This window comes from Hylobates moloch, unplaced genomic scaffold, assembly GCF_009828535.3.
Source record: "Hylobates moloch isolate HMO894 unplaced genomic scaffold, HMol_V3 SCAFFOLD_5, whole genome shotgun sequence".
Taxonomy (NCBI): domain Eukaryota; kingdom Metazoa; phylum Chordata; class Mammalia; order Primates; family Hylobatidae; genus Hylobates; species Hylobates moloch.
Genome location: NW_026652280.1, coordinates 83,404,788 through 83,426,924, shown reverse-complemented (window position 1 = coordinate 83,426,924; position 22,137 = coordinate 83,404,788). Strand labels below are relative to the sequence as shown.

Here is a 22,137-nt window from a genome sequence, read left to right as displayed (position 1 = left end):
TTCCCCCAAAGCGACACCAACTGGGCACTCGAACCGTAGACCCAGTAGCCCCACAGAGCTGCGGAACTCGGGGTGGGTGAAGCCGACTTAAAACGTGCAAGAAGCCCAGGATTGCGAGTCCCGGAAGGTAGGGCCGATAGGGCCCGGACGGAGAAAGCTCAAGGTCACTGCGGTGACCGAATGAAGGTCACGGGGAAGGGCGGGGCCACGTGCGTCCGCCTCACGCGGGCTGTCATGCACTGACTCACGGACCCATGCATCGACTCTTTTATTTCTTTAGGACTCAAATTCCACTCGGATGGGGTCGGCCTTGGGTCTGGGGACCGGGCAGGCACGGGGCTGGTTCGGGTCGTTGCTCGACCCCAAGGTGGCGTTTTTAATTCACGTACAGCCTCTTGCTCCGGCGCTTCTTGAGCCCCTGGATGTATCGCTGCAGCTCCTTAGTCAGGAAGTGGTCCCTGCCGATCCCTAACTGGTAGCCTAGGAGGAGGGCAGAGCTCGGCTCAGGGCAGTGAGCAACCGAAAGGTCTCCCCACCAGCGGGCGCCGCCTGTGTGATTCGAGGAACCGCAGATGATTCGAGGTAGCAGCAGCGCAGGGCACTCAGGTCTGTGTTAGCCTGGGGAACTTTGCATCTCTAAGGGTGCTGAGTGTTAAGGTGGAAGATGGATGAGGTCAAGGCTAGGGAAGACGTTGCAGGCCTGAACTGGGGCGGTGGTAGCGAGCAGTTTGCCCACCTTCTGGACCAGCCACCCACTCTAAGCCATCAGCTGGCCCTTTATCACCGCTGGGCTTTCCTACCCCAGCAGCAAAAGTTCACCCACATAATCCACTGTCCAAAGGCTCCTCACAACTCCCCAACCAGAGGGAGTCGAGGCCACACCAAGGCGGTCATCCCACTGTGCAGGTGGAGAAACAGCCACAGAAAAGCCTCCCTCAGCTGGAGAGGGGCTGCATTCAGCCTGGAGCCCAGGCCTCTGCCCATCACCACATGTCCCGCACTGGGTCTTCCTGTGCCCAGTCCCTCAGCTTTTAACTTTTATGGGGCCCTGGGAATACTTGTGAGTGCCAAGGGCATCTGACAAGACATAAGGCACCCTGAAACCCCACCCCCCGGGCCCCAGCCCTGCAAAATCAACCAGAATCTGTCGTGGGAGTTCTTGGGGGTTGGCGGGGAGCTCACTCCGGAGGGCTTTGGTGAGGATTTCCAGAGCTTCATTTTCCATGAGTTCCATCAGGGGCAGTGGCAGCTGGAGAAGCAGCAAGAGGCTTAGGCATCCAGGGGTTTCATCTCTGCCCACAGCTGAAATGCCCCCACCTCCTCCCTGTGCCCCCCAAACCCCCAACCAGCCTGCCTGCCCCTGCACTCTGCCAACCACTCCCAACTTTCATATCCTATCAACCCCCAATTTGCCTATCCCCTACCCCACTGAAACTCCCAGTCTCCCCAGCCCCTCCAACCCTGCTCTGCTGCTCTGCCCAGTAGGCTCGATGGGGCATGTGCTTCGCAATATTGAGCGATGACATTGAGGAAGACTTTTCTGGGAGAAGAGAAAAAAGGGTTAGTCATCTGCAGACTCCTGGGCCTTCCCTGGAGCAGAGGAGATGGGTGGGCACCTTGTGAGAGGGAATGGCCTTCAGAGACCAGCTCCTGGTGCAGCCTTGTAGTCAGCATGGGACAGAGGTTACAACCCTGGGCTTTAGAGCCCCACCCACCTGGTTCCAGTTCTGACTGCCCCACAGTGTGACACTTAGGACCAGTGACTGACACTCTCTGACCCTCAAGTTCTTCATCAGTAAAATGGGGTAATAAGAACAGCTCTTGGCCGAGCGCGGTGGCTCACGCCTGTAATCCTAGCACTTTGGGAGGCCGAGGCGGGCAGATCACGAGATCAGGAGATCGAGACCATCCTGGCTAACACGGTGAAACCCCGTCTCTACTAAAAATAGAAAAAATTAGCCGGGCGAGGTGGCGGGCGCCTGTAGTCCCAGCTACACGGGAGGCTGAGGCAGGAGAATGGCGTGAACCCCCGGCGGCGGAGCCTGCAGTAAGCGGAGATTGCGCCACTGCACTCCAGCCTGGGTGAAAGAGCAAGACTCCTTCTCAAAAAAAAAAAAAAAAAGAACAGCTCTTGGCCGGGCACGGTGGCTCATGCCTGTAATCCTAGCACTTTGGGAGGCCGAGGTGGGCGGATCACAAGGTCAGGAGTTTGAGACCAACCTGGCCAACATGGTGAAACACCTGTCTCTACTAAAAAGACAAAAATTGGCCGGGCATGCTGGCAAGTGCCTGTAATCCTAGCTACTCGGGAGGCTGAGGCAGGAGAATCACTTGAACCAGGGAGGCGGAGGTTGCAGTGAGCCGAGATCGTGCCACTGCACTCCAGCCTGGGCGAAGAAGTGAGACTCTGTCTCAAAAAAAAACTAAAAAAAAAAAAAAGAGAGAGAGAGAACAGCTCTTGGCTCTTGGCCAAGTGGTGGCTCACGCCTGTAATCCCAGCACTTTGGGAGGCCAAGGTGGGCAGATCACAAGATCAGGAGTTCAAGACCAGCCTGGCCAATATGGTGAAACGCCGTCTCTACTAAAAATACAAAAATTAGCCGGGCGTAGTGGCAGGTGCCTGTAATCCCAGCTACTCAGGAGGCTGAGGCAGGAGAATTGCTTGAACCGGGGAGGCGGAAGTTGCAGTGAGCCAAGATCGCACCATTGCACTCCAGCATGGGTAACAGAGTGAGATTCTGACTCAAAAATAAATAAATAGCCGGGAGCAGTTGGCTCACGCCTGTAATCCCAGCACTTTGGGAGGCCGAGGTGGGCGGATCACGAGGTCAGGAGATCGAGACCATCCTGGCTAACAAGGTGAAACCCCGTCTCTACTAAAAATATAAAAATTAGCCGGGGGTGCTGGCAGGCACCTGTAGTCCCAGCTACTCCAGAGGCTGAGTCAGGAGAATGGCGTGAACCCGGGAGGCGGAGCTTGCAGTGAGCCAGGATGGCGCCACTGCACTCCAGCCTGGGCGACAGAGCGAGACTCCGTCTCAAAAAAATAAATAAATAAAATAAATAAATAAAAAATAAATAGCTCTTTATGGAGGTTGTGAAGTTGGAAGGTGACAATCCAGGGGAAGCCCCGTGCCTGGCACACAGCAAGTGCTCAATATGTGACCATTGTTATACTGTTATTGGTTCTGACTCTTTGATGAAGTGGTTTGAGGGGGTGCCAGACAGTGCCCAGCACGTAGTAGGGGCTTAGAAATTGTAACCAGCAACTGACTAATGGAAAGATGTACACCTCCTCAACCAGCACAAATCATAAGACAAGGAGTTAACTCTTGCAACTGGTGGGATGATTCCATTAAAAACACAGGTCTTGCCGGGCATGGTGGCTCACACTTGTAATCCCAATACTTTGGGAAGCCGAGGCAGGAGGATCACTTGAGCCCAGGAGTTTGAGACCAGCCGGGGCAACGTGGCGAAATTTTCTCTACAAAAACCAAAAAATTAGCTGAGCGGGGTGGTTCCGGCCTGTCCTCCCAGCTCGGGGTGGTGGGGGTGGCTGAGGTTGGAGGATACCTTGAGCCTAGGAGTTTGAGGCTGTAGTGAGCTATGATCACAACACTGCACTCCAGCCTGGGCGACAAAGCAGGACGTCGTCTCTAAAAAACAAAGGCCAGGCACAGTGACTCAAGCCTGTAATTCCAGCACTTTGGGAGGCCGAGGCCGGCTGATCACTTGAAGTCAGGAGTTCGAGACCAGCCTGGCCAACATGGTGAAACTCCGTCTCTAGTAAAAATACAAAAATTAGCCGCACGTGGTGGCGCGCGCCTGTAATCCCAGCTACTCGGGAGGCAGAGGTTGCAGCGAGCAGAGATCGTGTCATTGCACTCCAGTCTGGGCGACACAGAGAGACACGTCGTCTCAAAAAAAAAAAAAAAAAAAAGTGGGAGGCGGGAGGATCACTTGAACTGCAGTGAGCTATAATCGCACCACTGCACTCCATCCAGCCTGGGCGACAGAGTGAGATCCTGTCTCAAAAACAAAACAAAACAAAACAAAAAACCCCCGCAGGTCCTACCACGGGGTCTTTGCGCCATGTATTTGGTGCGTCCTTCCCCGGACCCTGCGCGCCACGACCGAAAGGCCTGTTACAACGCTTGCCCGGGAGGGGGCGCTCCAAGAATGCCTGGCGAATTGAAAGGGCGAAAGATTCGCGCGGGCGCCTATCCCAGGGAATCCTAGAAACTTGGATCCCATCAGCTTCCCCCCATTTTACAGCTCCAGGAATTGAGTCCCTGGCCAGCTTATTGCCCTGCGGGCGCCCACGGCCTGGCGAGGCCACACTGACCGGCCTCGATCTGGGATGCGGTGTCCTTCTCCCCCAGATTGATTTCCATGGAGCTGTCACGGTGCAACTCCAGCTCCACCAGCGCGTGCTCGTCCAGTTCCTCCGGCTTGTGGCTGGCCTTGTACCCCTCGTCCAACGAGCCGCGCCCCGGGCTGTGCCACCCGCGGGTCTTGCTAATGATGCGGCCCTCCTCGTCGAAGCCCTCGCAGACCTCGGACAGCGGCATGTTCAGCTGTGCCTGGGACAGCGTGGTCGTGATCCACAGGTCCCGAGTGTCGCTGTGCACGATCTCCTTGTCCGAGCCTCGGCGGTCGGAAGACTTGAGCGACACCTGTGGGCCACATACAAGGAGGGAGCCAAGGGTCGCGGATGGCTGGAGCGGGAAGGAAGAGAGGGCTGGGGAACTGAGCCGGACCCTGTTGGGGATCCCTGAGAGCGTGTGGTTGGGTGGGGGCTGCGGGCAGCCAAGGCTGAGTAAGAAATAGCGCCAGGGGCCCGAGTCGGACCAAGGGTGGGTTGGCAGCCGACAGGGTAAGGGGCCCGGGGAGAGGTCTTACTTTCGAAGGCTTTTCCTCCATGGTTCTGCCCCAACGGACCCAGACGCCACAGGCCTCGAGACGAGAAGGGGGTCAACGCTCCAGGAAGGGGGCGGGGCAGGGTCTCTCGCGCTGGGAGAGTGCAAACGACAGCCCTCCACGCGAGATGCCATTCTCTCTCCTCTGTCTCTCCCTCCCTGCACCCCACCCGCCAATGTGTCTGCGGAGGCTGGAGACGCGCAGCCCATCCCGGCTGATCCCCACGCCAGACCCTACCCAGAGACGCGGGCCTGAGAGGGCCGAGACTTGACCGACCTGGGTGCCCGGGGACCCTCGGTCACGGGAAGCCAGAGGTGCCCCCACGGTGGCCCGAGGAAAGCACTTCCACACCCACTCGCGTCCGGGAGCGTCACGCCCGCAGCGGTGCAGACCGTTTTCATTTATTGATGCAGGCTTTGAGGCACAGTCGTGAGGTGCTGTGAGGGATACGCCCGCCGGGGGCAGCGACACAGAAAGCCTTGGGGGGTCTGGAGATGGATGGAAGTGAGGGAAGGGCTGGGGCCAGTGTGCGGGGGGCGGCGGAGAGGCAAGTGTAGCCTCCTCCCCAGACTTCCGTCTCGTGGAAAGAGAGCTCTTTGGTCAAACAAGCCAGGCATGCCGGGGAGAGCAAAAACGAAGCCCTTGAGAGGCCCGGGCCAGGGATCCTGCCCCTACACCGGCACGCCTTTGTCTCGGGGACGCCCGGGGCCGCGGGGCCGCACGGGCTTCCTGGGGGGATTGGGGCGGCGGCGACCTCGCGGCGCGCGGGGCAGCGGGCAGCCGCGCTCACTCTGCGTATCCGAGGACTCGTCGATGAAGGCCAGGTTCTCGCTGGGATAATCCAGGGCCGAGGCCGTGGGCGGGGAAGGCGGCTGAGCCTTCTCCGGGGGCGAAGGGGATCGGGACCTGTCCAGCGGCTGCGCTGGACAGGGCGGTGGAGGCAGCAGTGGCCGCTCCTTCTCCGGCGGTGGGGCGGCGGGCCCGGCTCGCTGGGTCACGCGCGCTGTCACCGTGCCAGTCCAGCTGGCAGCCTGCGCCGTGAGGCCGCCCATCTGCATGGAGAGGGAAAGCAGCCCTCGACTAGAGGTCTAGACCCCCTCCGCGACCCCCCAGGAACCTGCCCCTTCACCAGCAGGGATCAAACCCCAACCCTCTTTTCTGCCTGGTCCTCCAGCCTCAGCCAGCCCCAAGGATGGAAGGGCTCCTCCGCTGGGTGCTCCCAGCAGGGTGGCAAAATACAAATCGCCCGGCTAAATGTGAATTTCAGAAAAACAACAAATAAAACTTTAGTATAAATATATCTTGTGCAATATTTGGGACCCTTTTTTTTTTTTGAGACAAGTCTAGGTCTGTCATCCTGGCTGGAGTGCAGTGGTGCGATCTCGGCTCACTGCAACCTCTGCCTCCCCGGTTCAAGCGATTCTCCTGCCTCAGCCTTCCAAGTAGCTTGGATTACAGGCGCCCGCCACCACGTCCAGCTAATTTTTGTATTTTTAGTAGAGACGAGATTTCACTGTGTTGGCCAGGCTGGTCTCGAACTCCTGACCTCGTGATCCACCCGCCTCAGCCTCCCAAAATGCTCGGATTACAAGCGTGAGCCACTGCCCCCAGCCATAATAAAATTTTATTTATTTGAAATTCAAATTTAACTGAGTTTTGTTTTTTGTTGTTGGTGGTGGTGTTTGTTTGAGACCAGGGCTTACTCTGTCACCCAGGCTGGAGTGCAGTGGTGCAATCATGACCCACTGCAGCCTCGACCTCCCCTGGCTCAAGCGATCCTCCCATCTCAGCCTCCCTAGTAGCTGGGACTACAGGCACACACCACCAGGCAGGGCTAATTTTTGTGCCTTTTCTAGAGGCGGGGTCTCACCATGTTGCCCGGGCTGGCTTTCTGCATTTTTATTTGCTAAATCCGGCACTCCTACCCACGAGGGAAGAGGTGGTGAAGTTACCCACAAACTTATACCCCTCTGTTCCCTGCGGGGCACACACAGAGGCTCACTCAGCCCCTGCCTCAGGAGCCCACGCCCTGGATAGGAGACAGCCTGATCAAACCCCTGCTAGAGAACAGCACATGTGCACCACAGTGCACAGGCACAGTGCCAACCCTGGGGCGCCTACCTCTGCCCGAGTGCGGCGGGACACTACTCGCAGCCAGTTCCCGATGGTGGTGAGCACTGAGGCGAAGTAAGCCAGGCCGAGCAGGATCCAGAACCACACCAGCGGCTGATAGGCTGGGGAGTCCTGCCTGGGGTCCGCGCCTGGGATACCACCAGGGAAGGTAGAAAGAATTGGATTGTGGGGCAAGCCTGTGAGCTCTGGTTCAGTGCCCCCCTCCCAGCTCCTGGAGAGGACCTGCCCTCCCTAGGGCAATGGGTATGTGCTTGAGTGTGTGAGTGCAGGCAGGAAAATGAGTGGTGTGCATGAGTTGAAAGTGTGCAAGATAAAAGCATGCAAGAAGGGGCGCTCCCGTGCAAGAATGTGACACATGCGAGGGGTGCATTTAATATATGTGTAAGCATGCATGGGACTCAAGCATATAAGAATGGGAGTGTGCATAAGGCGCTGGATTGTGTGCAAGGCTGTGATGGTGCATTCCATGATGGATGCAGGGGTTAGAGCAACCACATGGGATTTGGAGGGAAAGGCGGGAGTGCAGAGCCCCTGATCAGGAATAAAGTAGATGGGAAAGTGCAGCACAAGAAGGGCGGCCTCACCGGCCACGTAGTCGCCGAAGCCCACGGTGGTAAGCGTCACTATGACAAAGTAGATGGCCTCCAGCTTGCTCCAGTCCTCCATATAGCAGAACACGAACGTGGGTGTGAGGACAAAGAGCAGGCAGCCGATCAGCAGGAAAAGCATCGCCGACAGCACTCTTACTAGCTCCGGTGGCACGTGCCACTTCTGCGGGGAGGGGCAGTAGGCAGGACCCAGGAGACACCAACAATCCCCACTCCCATACTCCCCACTCCCGCCCCCAGGAGCCTGTGGGAGAGGCTTATGGTCTGTGTGGGGGGGGCGCTTATGTGCCAGGGACATGGGGAAGGGTAGCCGGAGCCCAGCACAAGGGCAGGCAGGGCATGGAGCAGCTCACCAAGAAGATGGCTTCAATGTGACCGATGCCATGGCGCAGGGAGGAGCCCAGCCGGTCCCCGACCCCTGCCAGTAGGATCCCAAACAGCGGAATCCCCACCAGCGCATAAAAGATGCAGAAGAGGCGCCCAGCATCTGTGCGCAGGGCCACATTGCCATAGCCTGGGCAGAGGGGCAATGCAGGAAGTCTAGGGGCCACCTGGGACCCCTCCGTCTCCCTGCACCTTCCCCCATGAGGAAGCTCCTTGCCGCCCCCCACATGCCAATCCTCTCCCCCACCGATGGTAGTGATGATGGTCCCTGAGAAAAAGAAGGCGCTGCCCAGGTCCCAGGCTGAGTGGCTGTTGTTGCTGGTCGAGTTGGTTTCTGGGTCCGCACCCCCTCCCAGGGCATCAGCCACCTCCTGCAGGATAAGGTGCAGAAGGAGGAGCTTCAGTTCTTCCCTCCTGTCTAGGGCAACTCGTGCCCTTCCAGTCTCTAGGGTGGCTCCCTCCCTGCTCCTCCCTGTTCTCCCCTTCCCTCTGGTCTCCCAGGAGGCAGTCCCTTACAGCAAAAGATGCAAACTGGGTCCAGTCTACCTGCAGGCAAGTTTGTTTGACTTCTACAATGTTTGAGAAACATTTTCGGTAGCTGGCCCCTAACTTCAGACAACAAATTTCCACTTTTACCATGGTCAGGAGCACAGACCCTGGGACCAGACTGCCTGGGTTCAAATGTTGGTGCTATGGGACCTTGGGCAAGTTAACTCTCTGGCCTCAGCTTCTGCATGTCTCAAGTGGGGATGATAGTGACAGCATCTGCCTCCCAGATTTTTTGTGAACTTGCAACAAAGTAAGCACTGACTGTTAAGTTCCTGAGCAGTGACCACACCCTGTGTTTCTAGCTTTCCAACCCCACCACTCCCATTGCACCTATGGAAGCTGAATTTGAGTCCCTTTCCTTAGAAAATCTCAAGAAAGCTAGGGACTTTCTCTCCAGGAAGGTTTATATGCCACAAAATTTTGCTTCCAATTTTTAGGAGGTTTATACGCACACACAAAAACACACAGGTCCCTCCCCTGCCAAAGCCCAAGCCAAACCCTGTGTTGCAGTGTAAATAATATTGATTGAGCACCTCTCGATAAGTATTATTATTATTTTAAGGCTAGTCAAGTGAAGCAGTGGAAGTGGAGAAGGGTCCAAGAAATCTGTAACTGGTTGTGATCAATTAGTTGTAAACACCACTGTACTCGGACCAGCCAATACATATTATTAAATGAATGTAATGTCCCTATTTGGATGTCTCCCCCTCTTGCCGGCATGCAGATCCCATGGGCAGGGACTATTTTGAGAGTGCTTGCCCTAGGTGAGAGGAAGTCAGAGAGACTCTTCCCCAAGCAGCAGTGCCAAGGCACCAGAATGGTGTCTGTGGGGCGTATCATAAAGCACCTCTTCGCCCCCTGACTGCAGTCCTCATTAGCAAGACTTAGTCCAAACTAATCTTCCTAAAGTGGCTGCTCAACACCCTCCATGACTCCCCACTCCTTGCAGGCCTAAACACCCCAGACCAGCATTCAAGTCCCTTTTTCAAACTGGTCCCCACCCCCCTTCCCCTAGTCTTCTCCCTGGAACTCCAATTTGGCACCCCATGTTACAGCAACCTTCCCCCCAGATTTTCTGAGATGATTCCATTTCCTATAATAATTGTTAATAAAAGCAAGAAGCGAAATAGCTAATTAAAAGTGATTTAATGTGTATTTTGCAACACTTTTCCAATAAATTCACGACTTAAGGGAAAAATCCTTTGTCATCCTGTGTGTTCTAATTTTTGCTTCAAATGACTAGGCATCTGCTAACTCCAGGTTCTGCAAAATGCTCCGGAACTTTCCAGCTTCCACGCCTTTGCCCATGCTGTCTCTCCACATGGGCATCTCTTGCCCCTCGTCTCTACTCTCTACCCCTCTCGCCTGGTGTATTTCAATCACCAGGTCATCCCTCAGGCCCCTGCCATCTCTGTCCTTGTCCCCAGCCCCTAGCTCAAGGTCTAGCACAATTGGTGCTTAACAGAAAGAGGGAAACTTCCTTTCCACTGAATCCTACAGTGATCTGTCTGACCATGGATAGAGCTCTCCCCTCGCCTAGATGTGACACCCTTCAAGGCAGACCCTGTGTCTGATCTACCCTAATATCCCCTTGGCGTATAACACTACAGCACCTAGCACACAGTAGGTGCACAATTGCTGCACAACTAATTCAGGGAGTGAATCCTACTGTGGAAGAGAAATAAAGCGGCTGTCACCCACCCTTCTAGGTCCTGCCTCTCCTTTTCTTCCTTTTTCTTATCCAGGAAAAAAGCAATTCCATTGTGAAGACAAACTAGGTCAGATTCCCTCCCTCCCTCCCTCCCTCTGCCCTGTGGTCTGGCCAGACACATTCTTCCCACGCCTCTCTGAGACTCCACTGGCATTCTGAAAGTGTCAAAAAAGATGTCGGGTGGTCTGTGTCCCGACCCCACCCCACACTCATCTCTGCCCTGAGTCCTGCTGCCTTGAGAATCAGCTGGAACACTGAGGCCTCCCTGCCAGGGGCCCCTCCCTCCACAAAGAACAGGCAGGGAACAAAGGTTACTCTTCAGTTTCAAGTAATAGACATTAATTTATTAAAGCTAAATCTTAATTTTTTTGTATGACAGTAACTCCGAAATCAGAGAAAGTAACAGAGGTGCCTGCCTGACTGTATCCCAGAAGGCTGCAGCCCAACACTTTCTTGAGTCTATGGTTGGAGTCTGACCAGAAGTGACTCAGGGAACCCTGACGTGCCCCCTTCTCCCCACATGGTAAGCATGCATGCTAGGGGGAAGGGGCACCTGACCTGGCATCCCTGGTGGCATGGATCCTGGAACCCTCCCAAAATCACCTGCACATGTTCATATGCACACTTTTCCAGGGGGAGGGGGTGTGTTCACCATGTTCTTGGGCTTTTCTAAGGCACATGACACCAAGAAAAGTATGGGAACTGGTGTAGGTAGGGTTACCAGATTTAGCAAACAAAAATATTGCTTGGGATGGACTTGTATTAAAAAGGCATTTGTGGGCCAGGCGTGGTGGCTCATGTCTGCAATCCCAGCACTTTGGGAGGCCGAGGTGGGTGGATCACTTGAGGTCAGGAGTTTGAGACCAGCCTGGCCAACATGGTGAAACCCCATCGCTACTAAAAACACAAAAATTAGCCGGGCGTGGTGATACATCCCTGTAATCCCAGCTGCTTGGGAGGCTGAGGCAGGAGAATCACTTGAATCTGGGAGGCAGAGGTTGCTGTGAGCTGAGATAACACCACTGCACTCCAGCCTGGGCGACACAGGGAGACTCCGTCTCAAAAAAAAAGAAAAAGGCATTTGCAGTTTAACTGTAATTCATGTTTAAATGAGAGTCTTGGATTTTGTGTGGCAATCTAGACCGGTGAGTGAGACCTGTGCAGATGTAACACAGCCCATGCGCTATGGCCATTCATTCATTCATTTTCCCCTAATCCCACCACCATCACGCCCTGAAGGAGACATTATAGGTGCACAGTCCTGTGCCAGGCTCTCCAGGGAAAACAAATGACCCCAGTTGCCCTATTGAAAACAGAGACCTGGACCCCAGCCTCTGTCCCACAGCCTCCCGCTGCACCCCGTCCTCAGGGATACTGATCTGAAAGCAGCACTGGCACAGGGCCTCACTGGCACGCAGCTAGTGCCAGGGGTGATGGGTGACAGCTGAAGGGGCTGCGGCCCACCCACGCACCTTGATGAGGAGGCCCAGCTCCTGGTCGCTCACACACGGATGGGCCCTCAGGAACTTCTCTCGGACCTCCCCCAGCTCCCTCTGGGCCTGCTGCTCGTGGGGCTGCTCCAGGGCCCGGAACACCAGGGCACCAGACACCAAGTAAAGCAAGACCAGCGCCAGCAGGGCCAGGAGCGTGGTGCTGCGCATGGCGCGCCCAGGCGCCGGGCCAGCTCCACTGCCCGCCTGGAGTGGCCGGGCGGGGGGCTCCTGGGGAGCTGTCGTCACTGCGGGCAAAACCAGGGATGCTGGGGTCACTGAGCTGGCCTGACACCCACACCCTCCTCCTCGATCCCCTACACACCCAAAGATCTATGAAGCCCACAGCTGCACTGTCCACAGATATCCCTCTGGCTGGACACACCCAGTCCCCCTCCTATCTCCAGCCTTCCCCTTACCTCCGCTGCCCGGCCCTCAGCCCCTGTCGGGGACTACCGGGTGAGGAAAGAGAGGAGGGCACCGAGAAGGGAAAGAAAGGCGAATGGGAGGCCGAAAGAGAGCCTAAGCCTGCCTAGGGGGAAGCGGGGCGAGCGAGGAAATGTGGGGGGCCTGGGGGGGTGCGGGGAGCTGGCCCTCGAGGAGGAGGCCGAGGGGGCTCGGAGGCGTCCGAAGGGAAACCCGGAGGAGAGGCCGGACCGCGCAGGGCGGGGACAGGGGAATGGCGGGTCCCGGCTCGCCCGCTGCGGCTGCGACAGCGTCTCCGCGGCTTCTCCGTCCCCTCTCGCCTCGCCCTGCTTCCTGGCTGGCCCTCCAGGGTGCCCCCGCGCCCCGCCGGGCTTTCGAGGAACCCAGGGGCGGGTCCCGGCCGCCGCACCCAGGCGAGGAGGGGTGCGGGGGACGCCCAGTTCCCGGAAAAAACGGGGCGGAGGTCCGCAAAGGCCACACCGGGGCGGCAGCCCCCAAGACAGCTGTCAGTCCGGGACAGCGGGCGGCGGCGCCCACGCGCACACACGCCCCGGCACGCACCGCCATGCGCGGGCACAAAGACCCGCGCGCCCACGCTCCACCCCGAGGCTGCAGCGCCGCGCCGCCCCGCTGCACGCACGCACCCCACCTGCACACTCCGCAGACGCCCCGGCACCCCCGGCCCCCATGGGCGTGCCGGCCGCGCCAGGGCACCCAGAGCCCACGCACACGTGTGTGGACACTAGCGTGCACACGCCAGACCGCAGGGCCACCGCGCAGCGCCCGCAGCTCGCTCCCACCGCCTCCCCTGCGTCCGCACAGCGACTCCTCGGAGCGTGGCTGGCGGCGGGACCGGCGGCCACACCACTCCTGGAGGCGCCCACGCACGGGAGATGGGCACCCCGCCCGGCCAGTCGCCCCTGGGGCTCCCCTGCCCCGGAGTCCTGCCCGCGCACCGGAGCCCGCCCCGCACTTACTGTCGGCCCCGCTGCGGCTGCAGCTGAGGCCCGGGTTCCAGCACGGCCTCGCCGGTGCCGACTGGGCCGCGGAGGCGGCAGGGGCGGAGCGGGCGGCCGCCGGGGCTGGGACCCCCCTCCCGCCCGCAGAAGCCCCCTTCCTCCCGCGGTTAACCCCTCCGGCGCCACGCTTCCCTCCGTGCAGCGCCCTCGCCGCCGGCGCCGCCCCAAGCCGTTTACCTGCTGCCGCCCGGCTCCCCAAAGCCGGCCAGCCCCAGGAGGTGGGTGGCAGAGGAGCCGGAGAGGGGTTGCAGCTCGGGCCAGCCTTCTAGTCTTGGACCGGAGCCCAGTGTGGCCAGCGGCAGGGCCCCGACCTGGGCATCAGCTGGCCCACCTCTCCGGACAGGCACCACGCTAATCTGGCATCTCCCAGGCCCATTACCGGATCGGGAAAGGCCCGCAACTCTCCGCCCCTGGGGACAGTCTGGCCCTTGGGCTCAGCACTCATGCGGGAGGGGTTCCGCGGGACAAAGGGGTGGAGGAAACCTGGTGGGCCACCTGGAATTGGCCGACGTGGAGGTTGGGACCCACCTCTGGGGAGTTGCTGCTGGAGCACCTCCTGCCCCCACTCCAGCTTTTGGCCCTCTACCTGCTCCCCGGCCATCCCTCCAGGGTGCTCCCTGCCCCAGCTTTTGGTTCTCACTTCCATGCCCAGAAATCAGCCCCGGAAGGCTGTGGCTGCAGCTGCCTGCAGATCCCAGCATGGCACTGATGCCAGCATCCGCTCTCCCACTGACTGAACACCCAGGCCCTGGCTGGTCCTGAACTTGCCCCGCCCTGTTCTCACCCACTTGACAACCTGTGACCTCTCCAAAGACCCTCTGGTTCCTGCTGGGGTCCTCAGCCCTGATGCCGGATGGCTTTCAGCCTGGGCTTTGAGGCTGACCATCCCCTACTGGTAGGGAACCTGGACAGGTTACCAAACTCTGGAGTCTCCCTGTTCCCACTTACAGAAAAGAGGTGATTAATCATCACTTCGGGGTGCTGTTCTGGGCATTAAGGAGGTCAGTGTTTAGAAATCCTCAAAACAGAGCCTGGCACACACAATAAAGTGCCCCACAAACGTTAGCAGTTTTCCTTTCAACAAAAAGTGATTGTCCAGCTTCAAGCTGATTCTCTATGAGTCTCAGATGCCCTCTCTGGAGGCCCTGAGGGCCTGATGCCCAGGATAGTCCCAAGTAAAGAGTTTTGAAGCAGGCCCAGTGATAAGCCAAGGGAACTCTGAAAAGCTGGGACAAACACCTATGTGGGCAGGGGACAGACCCTCCAGTAAAGGACTCCTAGCCATCTGACAGACCTGCCAGGGCCATGGGAGCAGAGGGCAGTGACTATGCTACTAAGGACAGTGGAGAAGAGGGCTACCAGGAGGGCATAGCTAGGGGACCACCTGTACATCTGGGCAAACCCACGCCCTAGTAGGAAGATGGGGGCTGCTCAGCCACCGCGCCAACTCCCCAGCAAGCCCTGGACTAACTCCTGGCTCCTAAAGACCAGGTTGGGGTGGTGATAAGGAAACAGGGCCTCCAGAAAGTCTAATCCATTGGGGTTAAGACTCAGAAGCTGGCCGGGCGCGGTGGCTCACGCCTGTAATCCCAGCACTTTGGGAGGCCGAGGTGGGTGGATCACGAGGTCAGGAGATCGAGACCATCCTGGCTAACATGGTGAAACCCGGTCTCTACTAAAAACACAAAAAATTAGCCGGGCGTGGTGGTGGGCGCCTGTAGTCCCAGCTACTCAGGAGGCTGAGGCAGGGGAATGGCGTGAACTCGGGAGGCGGAGCTTGCAGTGAGCTGAGATCGCGCCACTGCACTCCAGCCTGGGCGACAGAGTGAGACTCCGTTTCAAAAAAAAAAAAAAAACTCAGAAGCTGCCAGGCATAGTACCTCATGCCTGTAATCCCAGCACTTTGGGAGGCTGAGGTGGGTGGATTGCTTGAGCCTAGGGGTTTGAGATCAGCCTGGGCAACATGGTGAAACCCCACCTCTAAGATTAAAAATTAAAAAATTAGTCAGGCATGGTGGCATGTGCCTGTAGTCTGAGCTACTCGGGAGACTGAGGCAGGAGGATTGCTTGAGCCTGGTAGGTTGAGGCTGCAGTGGGCCATGATCGTGCCACTGCACTCCAGTCTGAGTGACAAAGTGAGACCCTGCCTCAAAAAACAAAACAAAACAAAAAAACCTCAATAGCCACATAATCACAGTAATGTGAGGCTGTGGGGCCCAGCAGAGGGACCATGTCCCTTGACCAGGTGACAGAAGGCTTCCTAAAGGAGGTGACAGTTGACGCAGGTCTTGAGGAAAGAGTAGGAACTGTTCAAGTGGAGAGGGATCTGGAGTTAGTGGGGCAATTCTGGGCCAGGAGAGCTTTGAGAACAAAGCCTGTGTGGTCTTCTTCCCTTGCAAACTGCAGGCCCCTCCTCTCCCAGCCCACCAGCCTTGATGGGGTAAGTCACCCCCGCCCAGCCTAGCAGCCCACTTCAAGGGCGTCTGTTCAGCCTTAGGCCAAACAGGCAAAAGTGACAGGAACACAAGGCAGATGACAGACAGGTGCACAACTGTGGGGCGCAGACACTGTTTATTGAGTGGCAGGCACAGGAGAGGTAGCTGGCTCCGGTGTGGAAGCGGAGGTGGCAGGTCATGCCAGGGTGCTGTGGGCATCTGGCAGCCAGGGCCACACCCACCATCCTAGGGGGACGGCACAAGCTCACTATGACAGGAGCAGCAAGGAGCCGGCCAGAGGAGGGGGCAGCCACGACCCCCAAGATCCTGGGCAAGAAGCGGCAGACAAACTTGGCACAGGGGCCTAAGGTGAGGGGGACTGGGGCCTGGGTATTCTATGGGGGAGGGAGGGGGATCACGTCTGTGGGGTGGAGTAGAGACTGTGGTGGTGGCCGCCTGGTCCTGGCACCTGGGAGAAGAGCAGAGGAGTGGTCTTCGTCTGGCTGCCCCCATACCAGCCCGGCTCACGCCCGATGGCACCATACCAGCTCCCAGAGCCTAGACTGCCCGACATACTGCGGCAGAGAAACAGGGTCAGTCTCAGGACAGTGACCAGGGCCACAGTCACAAGAGCTGCAGGAGGAAGACAGGCTTAGAACAGAACCCCTGTGACCTAGACCTTCGGGGCCCAGGGCAAAGTACATCTCTAGGCAAGGAGTGGAGGCTTTAGCAATAGGAACCCAGGGGACCTTACCTAGTACAGATGGGGAAGCAAAGGCCATGGCAGGGGTGGAAGGCAAGACCCGGCTCTCTCCATCCCCCATAGCTTGATGGAGCCGGCGGGGGCGTGGGGCAGGGGAACTAAGGCAGTGCCATGGCTCCTACCTGGTGCTCTCACCCCGGCTGTGCTCCCAGGAGCAGCCCTCATCTTCACAGTGCCCAGCCCGGTCAAAGAAGTAGGACCGGGAGGCAAAGACCTGCCCATTGAGGATGTGGCTGGTGCTCTGGGGGAGGAAGCCATCATCAGTACTTACTCCTGGCCTGCACTGGCCTCCCAGGCCCATCCCCAGACCCCAACCCAGGATTCCCAGCATCCGCCCCTTTCCACTGGCCCCACAGAGGAGGGAGCAGACCCTTACCAGGTCCTGTGGAGGCCGGTGCACCCGGAAGAAGCCCACCAGCAGGGTGGTGGGCAGTAGCTCCCACACGAAGAGGATGAGGCCAAATACCAGGTAGCCTTTGTTCCCCAGGTCATTCACCAGGTCCGCCTGTGGGAAGGCAGGGGCTGGTGGCAGTCTGCAGTCACGCCAAAGGGGTAGTGGGACAGGGCCCAGGCCAGCTGGGGCCAAGGTGCCATGGCTACTAAGGAGGTGGCAGACATGCATATGCCCACCTGGTCAGACACATTGTACCAGTCGTAATCAAAGGTGTCCAGCCGACTCTGGGGGGCCAAGGCCAGTGCTGTCAGGTTGTAGCAGGCCCGGCTGGCATAGAGCAGGACCATGGCGCCACCCATCGCGGCCGCCTGGCACACACTGGTCCCCTGGCACAGATAACAACAGAGGACCCTCAGGGACAGAAGGCTCCCAGCTTCCTCTACACCCTGAGAACCACTGCCGAGTGACCCCAAAAGACACCTGGACATCAGTGCTGCAGCCCTACCTTGGCCTCCAGGTAGATGCTAGTGGAGGGCGCCCGCCTGGCGACGAGGCAGAGGCAGGCAGCAAGAGACAGCGCACAGATGACGAACAGGGAGTCGCTCACCAGGACGCGGACAAGCAGCAGGGCCCAGGGCTGTGCCCGGCGCCGATGGGAGAGCACAGCACACAGCACGTTCACCAGCAGAAAGAGCAGCGAGGCCCCCACAAAGGCCCCTCGGACAGCGAGCCTGCAGCCACAGCACAGTCAGCCTGGGCCCTCAACAGCCCTCAGCACTCACCACCTGCCCCACCTCCTGCAGGAAACCCCAGTGTTGACAGAACTCAGGGCATCCAGTCTGAGCCCTGTTCCTCCACTCTTACAGATGGAGAAACTGAGGCCCAAAAAGGTCAGAAGGTGACTGACAGCCATGGTACCTCGGAAGGTGCACCAACTGGAGTCAGAAGTCTCCGTCTGAGCCCCAGCTCTGTGACCTTGATCCTACTGTCTTACCTGGCTGGGCCTCAGTTCCCTCATCTCTCAAGGGAGGATAGTAGCCTCTCAGGGAAATTGTACAAATAAAAGATGGCTGGGAAAGCTCTTTATAAACCGTAAGACACTGTACAAATGACGAGGGCATTGCAGCCCCAGGTCACCCAGGAGTGCATATGGCTTTGGTGCTTCCATGAGCTGGAGCCTCCAGCTCGCCCTCCATGGTGGATGACGCTGGGGCCCTCTCCCTTACACTACCACAACCATTCCTATTCTTGTGCCTTGCAGATCTGCAACGCCTCTGCTGAGCCATCTGCGCCAGGTGCTTTAACTTTTCCAAGATCTTCCACAGACATTCCCTGGGTTGCCTTTGCCTCAGCCCTCAGAGGTGGGAAGGGATCTACATGGGACTGTCCCCTGCCCCTGACCTGGAGGCTGAGCCCACCAGTGTTGCGAGTACTTACAAGCCTCGGCTCATCTCTGGCCGACGCTTCACCTTGGCCTTGAACACCACCTAGGAGCAGAGATGCCCTTCACTCCTGTGGGTCCTTGAGGCTTGCCACCTCCCGCCCCCCACCCGGGACCACAGTTGGTTACCTGGGCAAAGTAGAGGTTCATAAGCGTCAAGGTGAAGAACTGCAGGCAGACGGGACAGCAGTAGAGAAGCCAGAAGGGCAAGGGCCCCAGGCGGTTGGCGCGGGGAGTATCTCGGAAGTAGAAGGAGAAGAGGGTGGTACGCAAGGCGGCCCAGAGCAGACAGAGCGCCAGGAACACTGTCTGATAGCTGAGACGCTTGTGCCCATACAGAAGCACCAGCCAGAGCTGGGCATAGACGGAGAAGAAGAGCAGGGCATACAGGGTGGTGTAGGCAGCCGTCAGCCCCAGGGTCACAGCAGGTGGCAGCGCAGGCACCAGCCCGGCAGCAGGCACCAGGCCAGACAGGTTACTCTCCATGTCAGGGAAGGAGGCCTGAATCCCGGAGACAGACAAGGAGGGGCTGTCGGCGGGGCCAGGGAAATAAATACTGAGGGGTGGGAATTGCAGGGTGCAGAGAGGGAGATGGGGCGCTCAGGAGGAAAGAAGTTGTGGCTGACAGGCCCCTCCTCCTCAACAGAGAGACCCTTGCCCTTGGGGAACACAGGCAGCCTGGGCCCCACGCCCCTCACTCAGGGGCATGGAAGGGCAGTCCCTTCTTTCCAGGGCAGACCGGATAGGGGTTGGGGGTGTCTCCTCCCTGGGCCTACCCCAGAGCCAGGGATGGGGTGATGCAGAGGCCCAAGGAGAGGAGTCCCTGGCCTCGGTCGTTCATGTCGTCCTGGCTGGAGGGGGAGAGCCGGCCGATGCCCGTCGGGTCAGGGCAGCGGCCGCTGCGGGGGGCGCCCAATGCCCCGCTCTCCCCCTCCCCAAGCTGGGGGAGGCTCTCTCTCCTCCAATAATGCGGATGGGGAGGGCCTCTGCCTCCTGTCCTCGTAATTCTCGAAAGTTGCCCCCGCCCCACCCTCCCCCACCGCGTCCACTCTCCAGCCTCAAAGGGAGGGAGGAGGCGGATGCCAGGTCCTCAGGCCGCTGATGGGAGAGCCGGCTCAGGTCCTGGGGACCCAGGGCTCCGGCTCCCCGGCTCCCGCTGCTCCGCCCCCCTCCTCCTCCTGCGCCTGCGCGGGCGCCGTTCGCTACGCAAATTGCGCAGGGGCCCGGCTGGCTCCGCAGTCCAACGCCGCACCCGGCGTGAAACCGTACGAGAATTGGCGCGAGCTGCGCCGCTGGCGGGCTCCCGGGGTTACGGGAGGCGGCGGGAGGGCGGCCGAGTTGCGGGGGCCGTGCCGCATCCAGGGGGTCCCTGGGTGGGCCGTGACCCGGGTCGCCCGCCTTTACTTGTATGGGGGGCCGCCAGTTCCCACGCTCCTCTCTCCTATACCCAAATCGGGGTCGTGCCGCCCGGCCGGGGGCGACAACGGATTCCCGTCCCTCGGTCTCTGAAGAAAACTTCCGCCCATAGCCAAGATGGCCCCCGGGCCCCGCCCCCGGGCCTGAACCCGCGGAGCCCCGAATCCCCCGCGCGGGCCCGCCCCCCGCCCCGGCGCGCCCGCGGCCCTGCTCACCTGGCCGGCTGCCTGCCAGGCGTGAAGCCCCCACGGGCCCTACGGTCCACCCTCACCGGGTCCCCGGCCCTCCTCCCGCGCCCGGGCAGCCATCCCAGCCAGGGAGGAGGTTCCTTTCCTTATCTCCAGTGCCCCCGAGATGGCGCGGGAGGTGTCCCCCGAGGCGGGCGGCGCGAAGCTTCCGCGCCTGGGAGGAGGAGCAGGGAGCGGGACTTTCCGACCGCGCACCCAGTCCAAGCGGAGCGGTAACAATAGCAACAATAATCGCATCCGACGGCTGAGCTTCAGTTGTGGCTGTGCCAAGCGCCTTCGCCCGCAGTAATCACTCCCTTCACAAAGTTTTCACTGGCTCCCGGGGGAGCTGTCAGTATCCCCACTTCACTGGGGGGAAACTAAGGCCCAGAGGGGCTGAAGGACTTGTTGGCAGAAGTGGGTCTCCGGGTTCCAAATGGGGACCCCAGAGAATCCCTCTCCTGCTCCCACAAACGCCCAAGGTGTGAGGCAGCGAGGATGTGAGCACCCGGGCCGAAGGAGGGAGAAAAAAGGCTGCGGGCGAGGAGCCTTGGGTCCGGCGGGGGGGCGGGGCCGGGCCGGGTTGACCCCGCCTCTGGACCGACCCGAGTGACGTTCCGAGAGGTGATTGGGCCAGGTCGCTGACAGTTCCCGTTGCCCAAGCAACTAGGGCCCGGAGCCCGGGGTGCTGGAGGGAGGCGGCAGACCCGGGTCAGGGGCCTCGAGATCGGGCTTGGGGTGAGACCTGTGCGCCGTCACCACGGGCGGGGCGGGGCCTGGGTAGGGGCCTGGGTCCACCGGGGTTCTGAGGGGAGACTGAGGTCCCGAGGCGACAGCCTCAGCTCCCTGCCAGGCCAGACCCGACAGACAGATGAGGGCCCAGGAGGCCTGGCGGGCCTGGGGGCGCTAGGGTGGAAGAGGGAGCCAGGGGCACCTGCCTCTGCCTTCTAGGGCCACCGTTGGCCCCAGCTGTGCCTTGACTACCTAACATCTTGTCCTCACAGCCCAGAGCATGTTCCAGATCCCAGAGTTTGAGCCGAGTGAGCAGGAAGACTCCAGCTCTGCAGAGAGGGGCCTGGGCCCCAGCCCCGCAGGGGACAGGCCCTCAGGCTCTGGCAAGCATCATCGCCAGGCCCCAAGCCTCCTGTGGGACGCCAGTCACCAGCAGGAGCAGCTAACCAGCAGCAGCCATCATGGAGGTAAGTACCCCACCACCTCCACCTGTCGGGACACCTCACCCCCAGCCCGCTGGCTCCCTGCATCCCAGTGGCATCCACAGGCACTGAATGCTTTGGGTCGGTCCCCAACCTCTCAGAGCCCCAGTAAAACAGCAATTAATAACCACCATTGTAGGACTGTTAATTAGCAGGAACATATAGGATGCACTTGATTACAGAGCTGGTGCACATTAAAGCTAAAAAATGGTAGCTGCTGGGCGTGGTGGCTCACACCTGTAATCCCAGCACTTTGGGAGGCCAAAGCAGGAGTATCGCTTGAGCCCAGAAGTTCAAGGCCAGCCTGGGTGACTTGGGGAGACTCCAGCTCTTAAAATACATATATATATATATGGCAGCTATTAGTGTGGGGCTAGGACAGAAATCAGTGACAGGCAGGCAGTGATCCGAAAAGGAAAAGGGGCCTGCCTAAGGCCACACCTGCCTGGTGTTTCTTTCCTTAGAAGGTGGGGGCTGGAAGGCTTCTTGGTGCCCTGCCCCAGGCTACATGCTTTCCCTGGGATTGGGCCTTCCAGCTCCCGGATGTGTTCTTTCTTGCCCTGTGGCTTGTACCCAAAGCAGGGCTGTCCTGGCACAGTGGCCAGGGGCAGGTGACCTCAAGGGCCAGACACTCCTCCCAGACAGCAGGGCTGTGTGGGATAAGAAGCACAGGCTCCAAGATGGAAGGATGGACACTGGGGTTCCATGTCCATTTCTCAGTAGGCTCTACCACCTCTGTGCCCAGCACTGGCCTCAGCACCTGGAACAACAACAGATATATTCTGAACACAAAAACCACGTCAAGCCGGGCGCGGTGGCTCAAGCCTGTAATCCCAGCACTTTGGGAGGCCGAGGCGGGCGGATCACGAGGTCAGGAGATCGAGACCATCCTGGCTAACACGGTGAAACCCCGTCTCTACTAAAAATACAAAAAAAAATTAGCCGGGCGTGGTGGCGGGTGCCTGTAGTCCCAGCTACTCGGGAGGCTGAGGCAGGAGAATGGCGTG

At 59.1% G+C, this 22,137-nt stretch overlaps 4 protein-coding genes across 10 annotated transcripts in view; 1 reads left to right on the top strand and 3 right to left on the bottom strand.

Annotated features, from left to right (window-relative positions):
* Window positions 1-251: 251 nt before the first annotated feature.
* On the bottom strand, window positions 252-4,983 carry CATSPERZ (catsper channel auxiliary subunit zeta). Its single transcript, XM_032153257.2, has 5 exons — window positions 4,903-4,983; window positions 4,346-4,676; window positions 1,461-1,540; window positions 1,183-1,249; window positions 252-480 (listed from the first exon to the last, which is right to left on the bottom strand). The coding sequence occupies exons 1-5, from the start codon at window positions 4,921-4,923 to the stop codon at window positions 377-379; spliced, it is 603 nt and encodes a 200-aa protein (XP_032009148.1). The 5' UTR covers window positions 4,924-4,983; the 3' UTR covers window positions 252-376.
* Window positions 4,594-13,983, bottom strand: KCNK4 (potassium two pore domain channel subfamily K member 4). Its single transcript, XM_058438866.1, has 8 exons — window positions 13,769-13,983; window positions 11,778-12,043; window positions 8,293-8,416; window positions 8,015-8,175; window positions 7,638-7,824; window positions 7,042-7,181; window positions 5,197-5,972; window positions 4,594-4,676 (listed from the first exon to the last, which is right to left on the bottom strand). The coding sequence occupies exons 1-7, from the start codon at window positions 13,884-13,886 to the stop codon at window positions 5,592-5,594; spliced, it is 1,377 nt and encodes a 458-aa protein (XP_058294849.1). The 5' UTR covers window positions 13,887-13,983; the 3' UTR covers window positions 4,594-4,676; window positions 5,197-5,591.
* A 1,809-nt stretch (window positions 13,984-15,792) lies between these two features.
* GPR137 (G protein-coupled receptor 137) lies at window positions 15,793-20,453 on the bottom strand. Of its 7 annotated transcripts, none has more exons than XM_032153214.2 (8): window positions 19,905-20,453; window positions 18,403-18,774; window positions 18,270-18,319; window positions 17,338-17,563; window positions 17,069-17,218; window positions 16,815-16,943; window positions 16,561-16,679; window positions 15,793-16,144 (listed from the first exon to the last, which is right to left on the bottom strand). In XM_032153214.2, the coding sequence occupies exons 2-8, from the start codon at window positions 18,757-18,759 to the stop codon at window positions 15,922-15,924; spliced, it is 1,254 nt and encodes a 417-aa protein (XP_032009105.1). In that variant the 5' UTR covers window positions 18,760-18,774; window positions 19,905-20,453; the 3' UTR covers window positions 15,793-15,921. The 7 variants fall into 7 exon arrangements, with proteins under 7 accessions (XP_032009105.1, XP_032611319.1, XP_058294846.1 ...); XM_032755428.2 differs by having other exon boundaries at window positions 15,793-16,250; window positions 19,905-20,443; XM_058438863.1 differs by lacking the exon at window positions 19,905-20,453 and adding an exon at window positions 19,721-19,827.
* Window positions 20,454-20,550: 97 nt separating this feature from the next.
* Window positions 20,551-22,137, top strand: part of BAD (BCL2 associated agonist of cell death) — a 17,069-nt gene continuing 15,482 nt past the window's right edge. Inside the window, exons 1-2 of the mRNA XM_032153246.2 lie at window positions 20,551-20,654; window positions 20,921-21,115. Coding sequence (XP_032009137.1) covers window positions 20,929-21,115 — 187 coding nt within the window. The 5' untranslated portion in view covers window positions 20,551-20,654; window positions 20,921-20,928. The remainder of the gene's footprint in view (window positions 20,655-20,920; window positions 21,116-22,137) is intronic.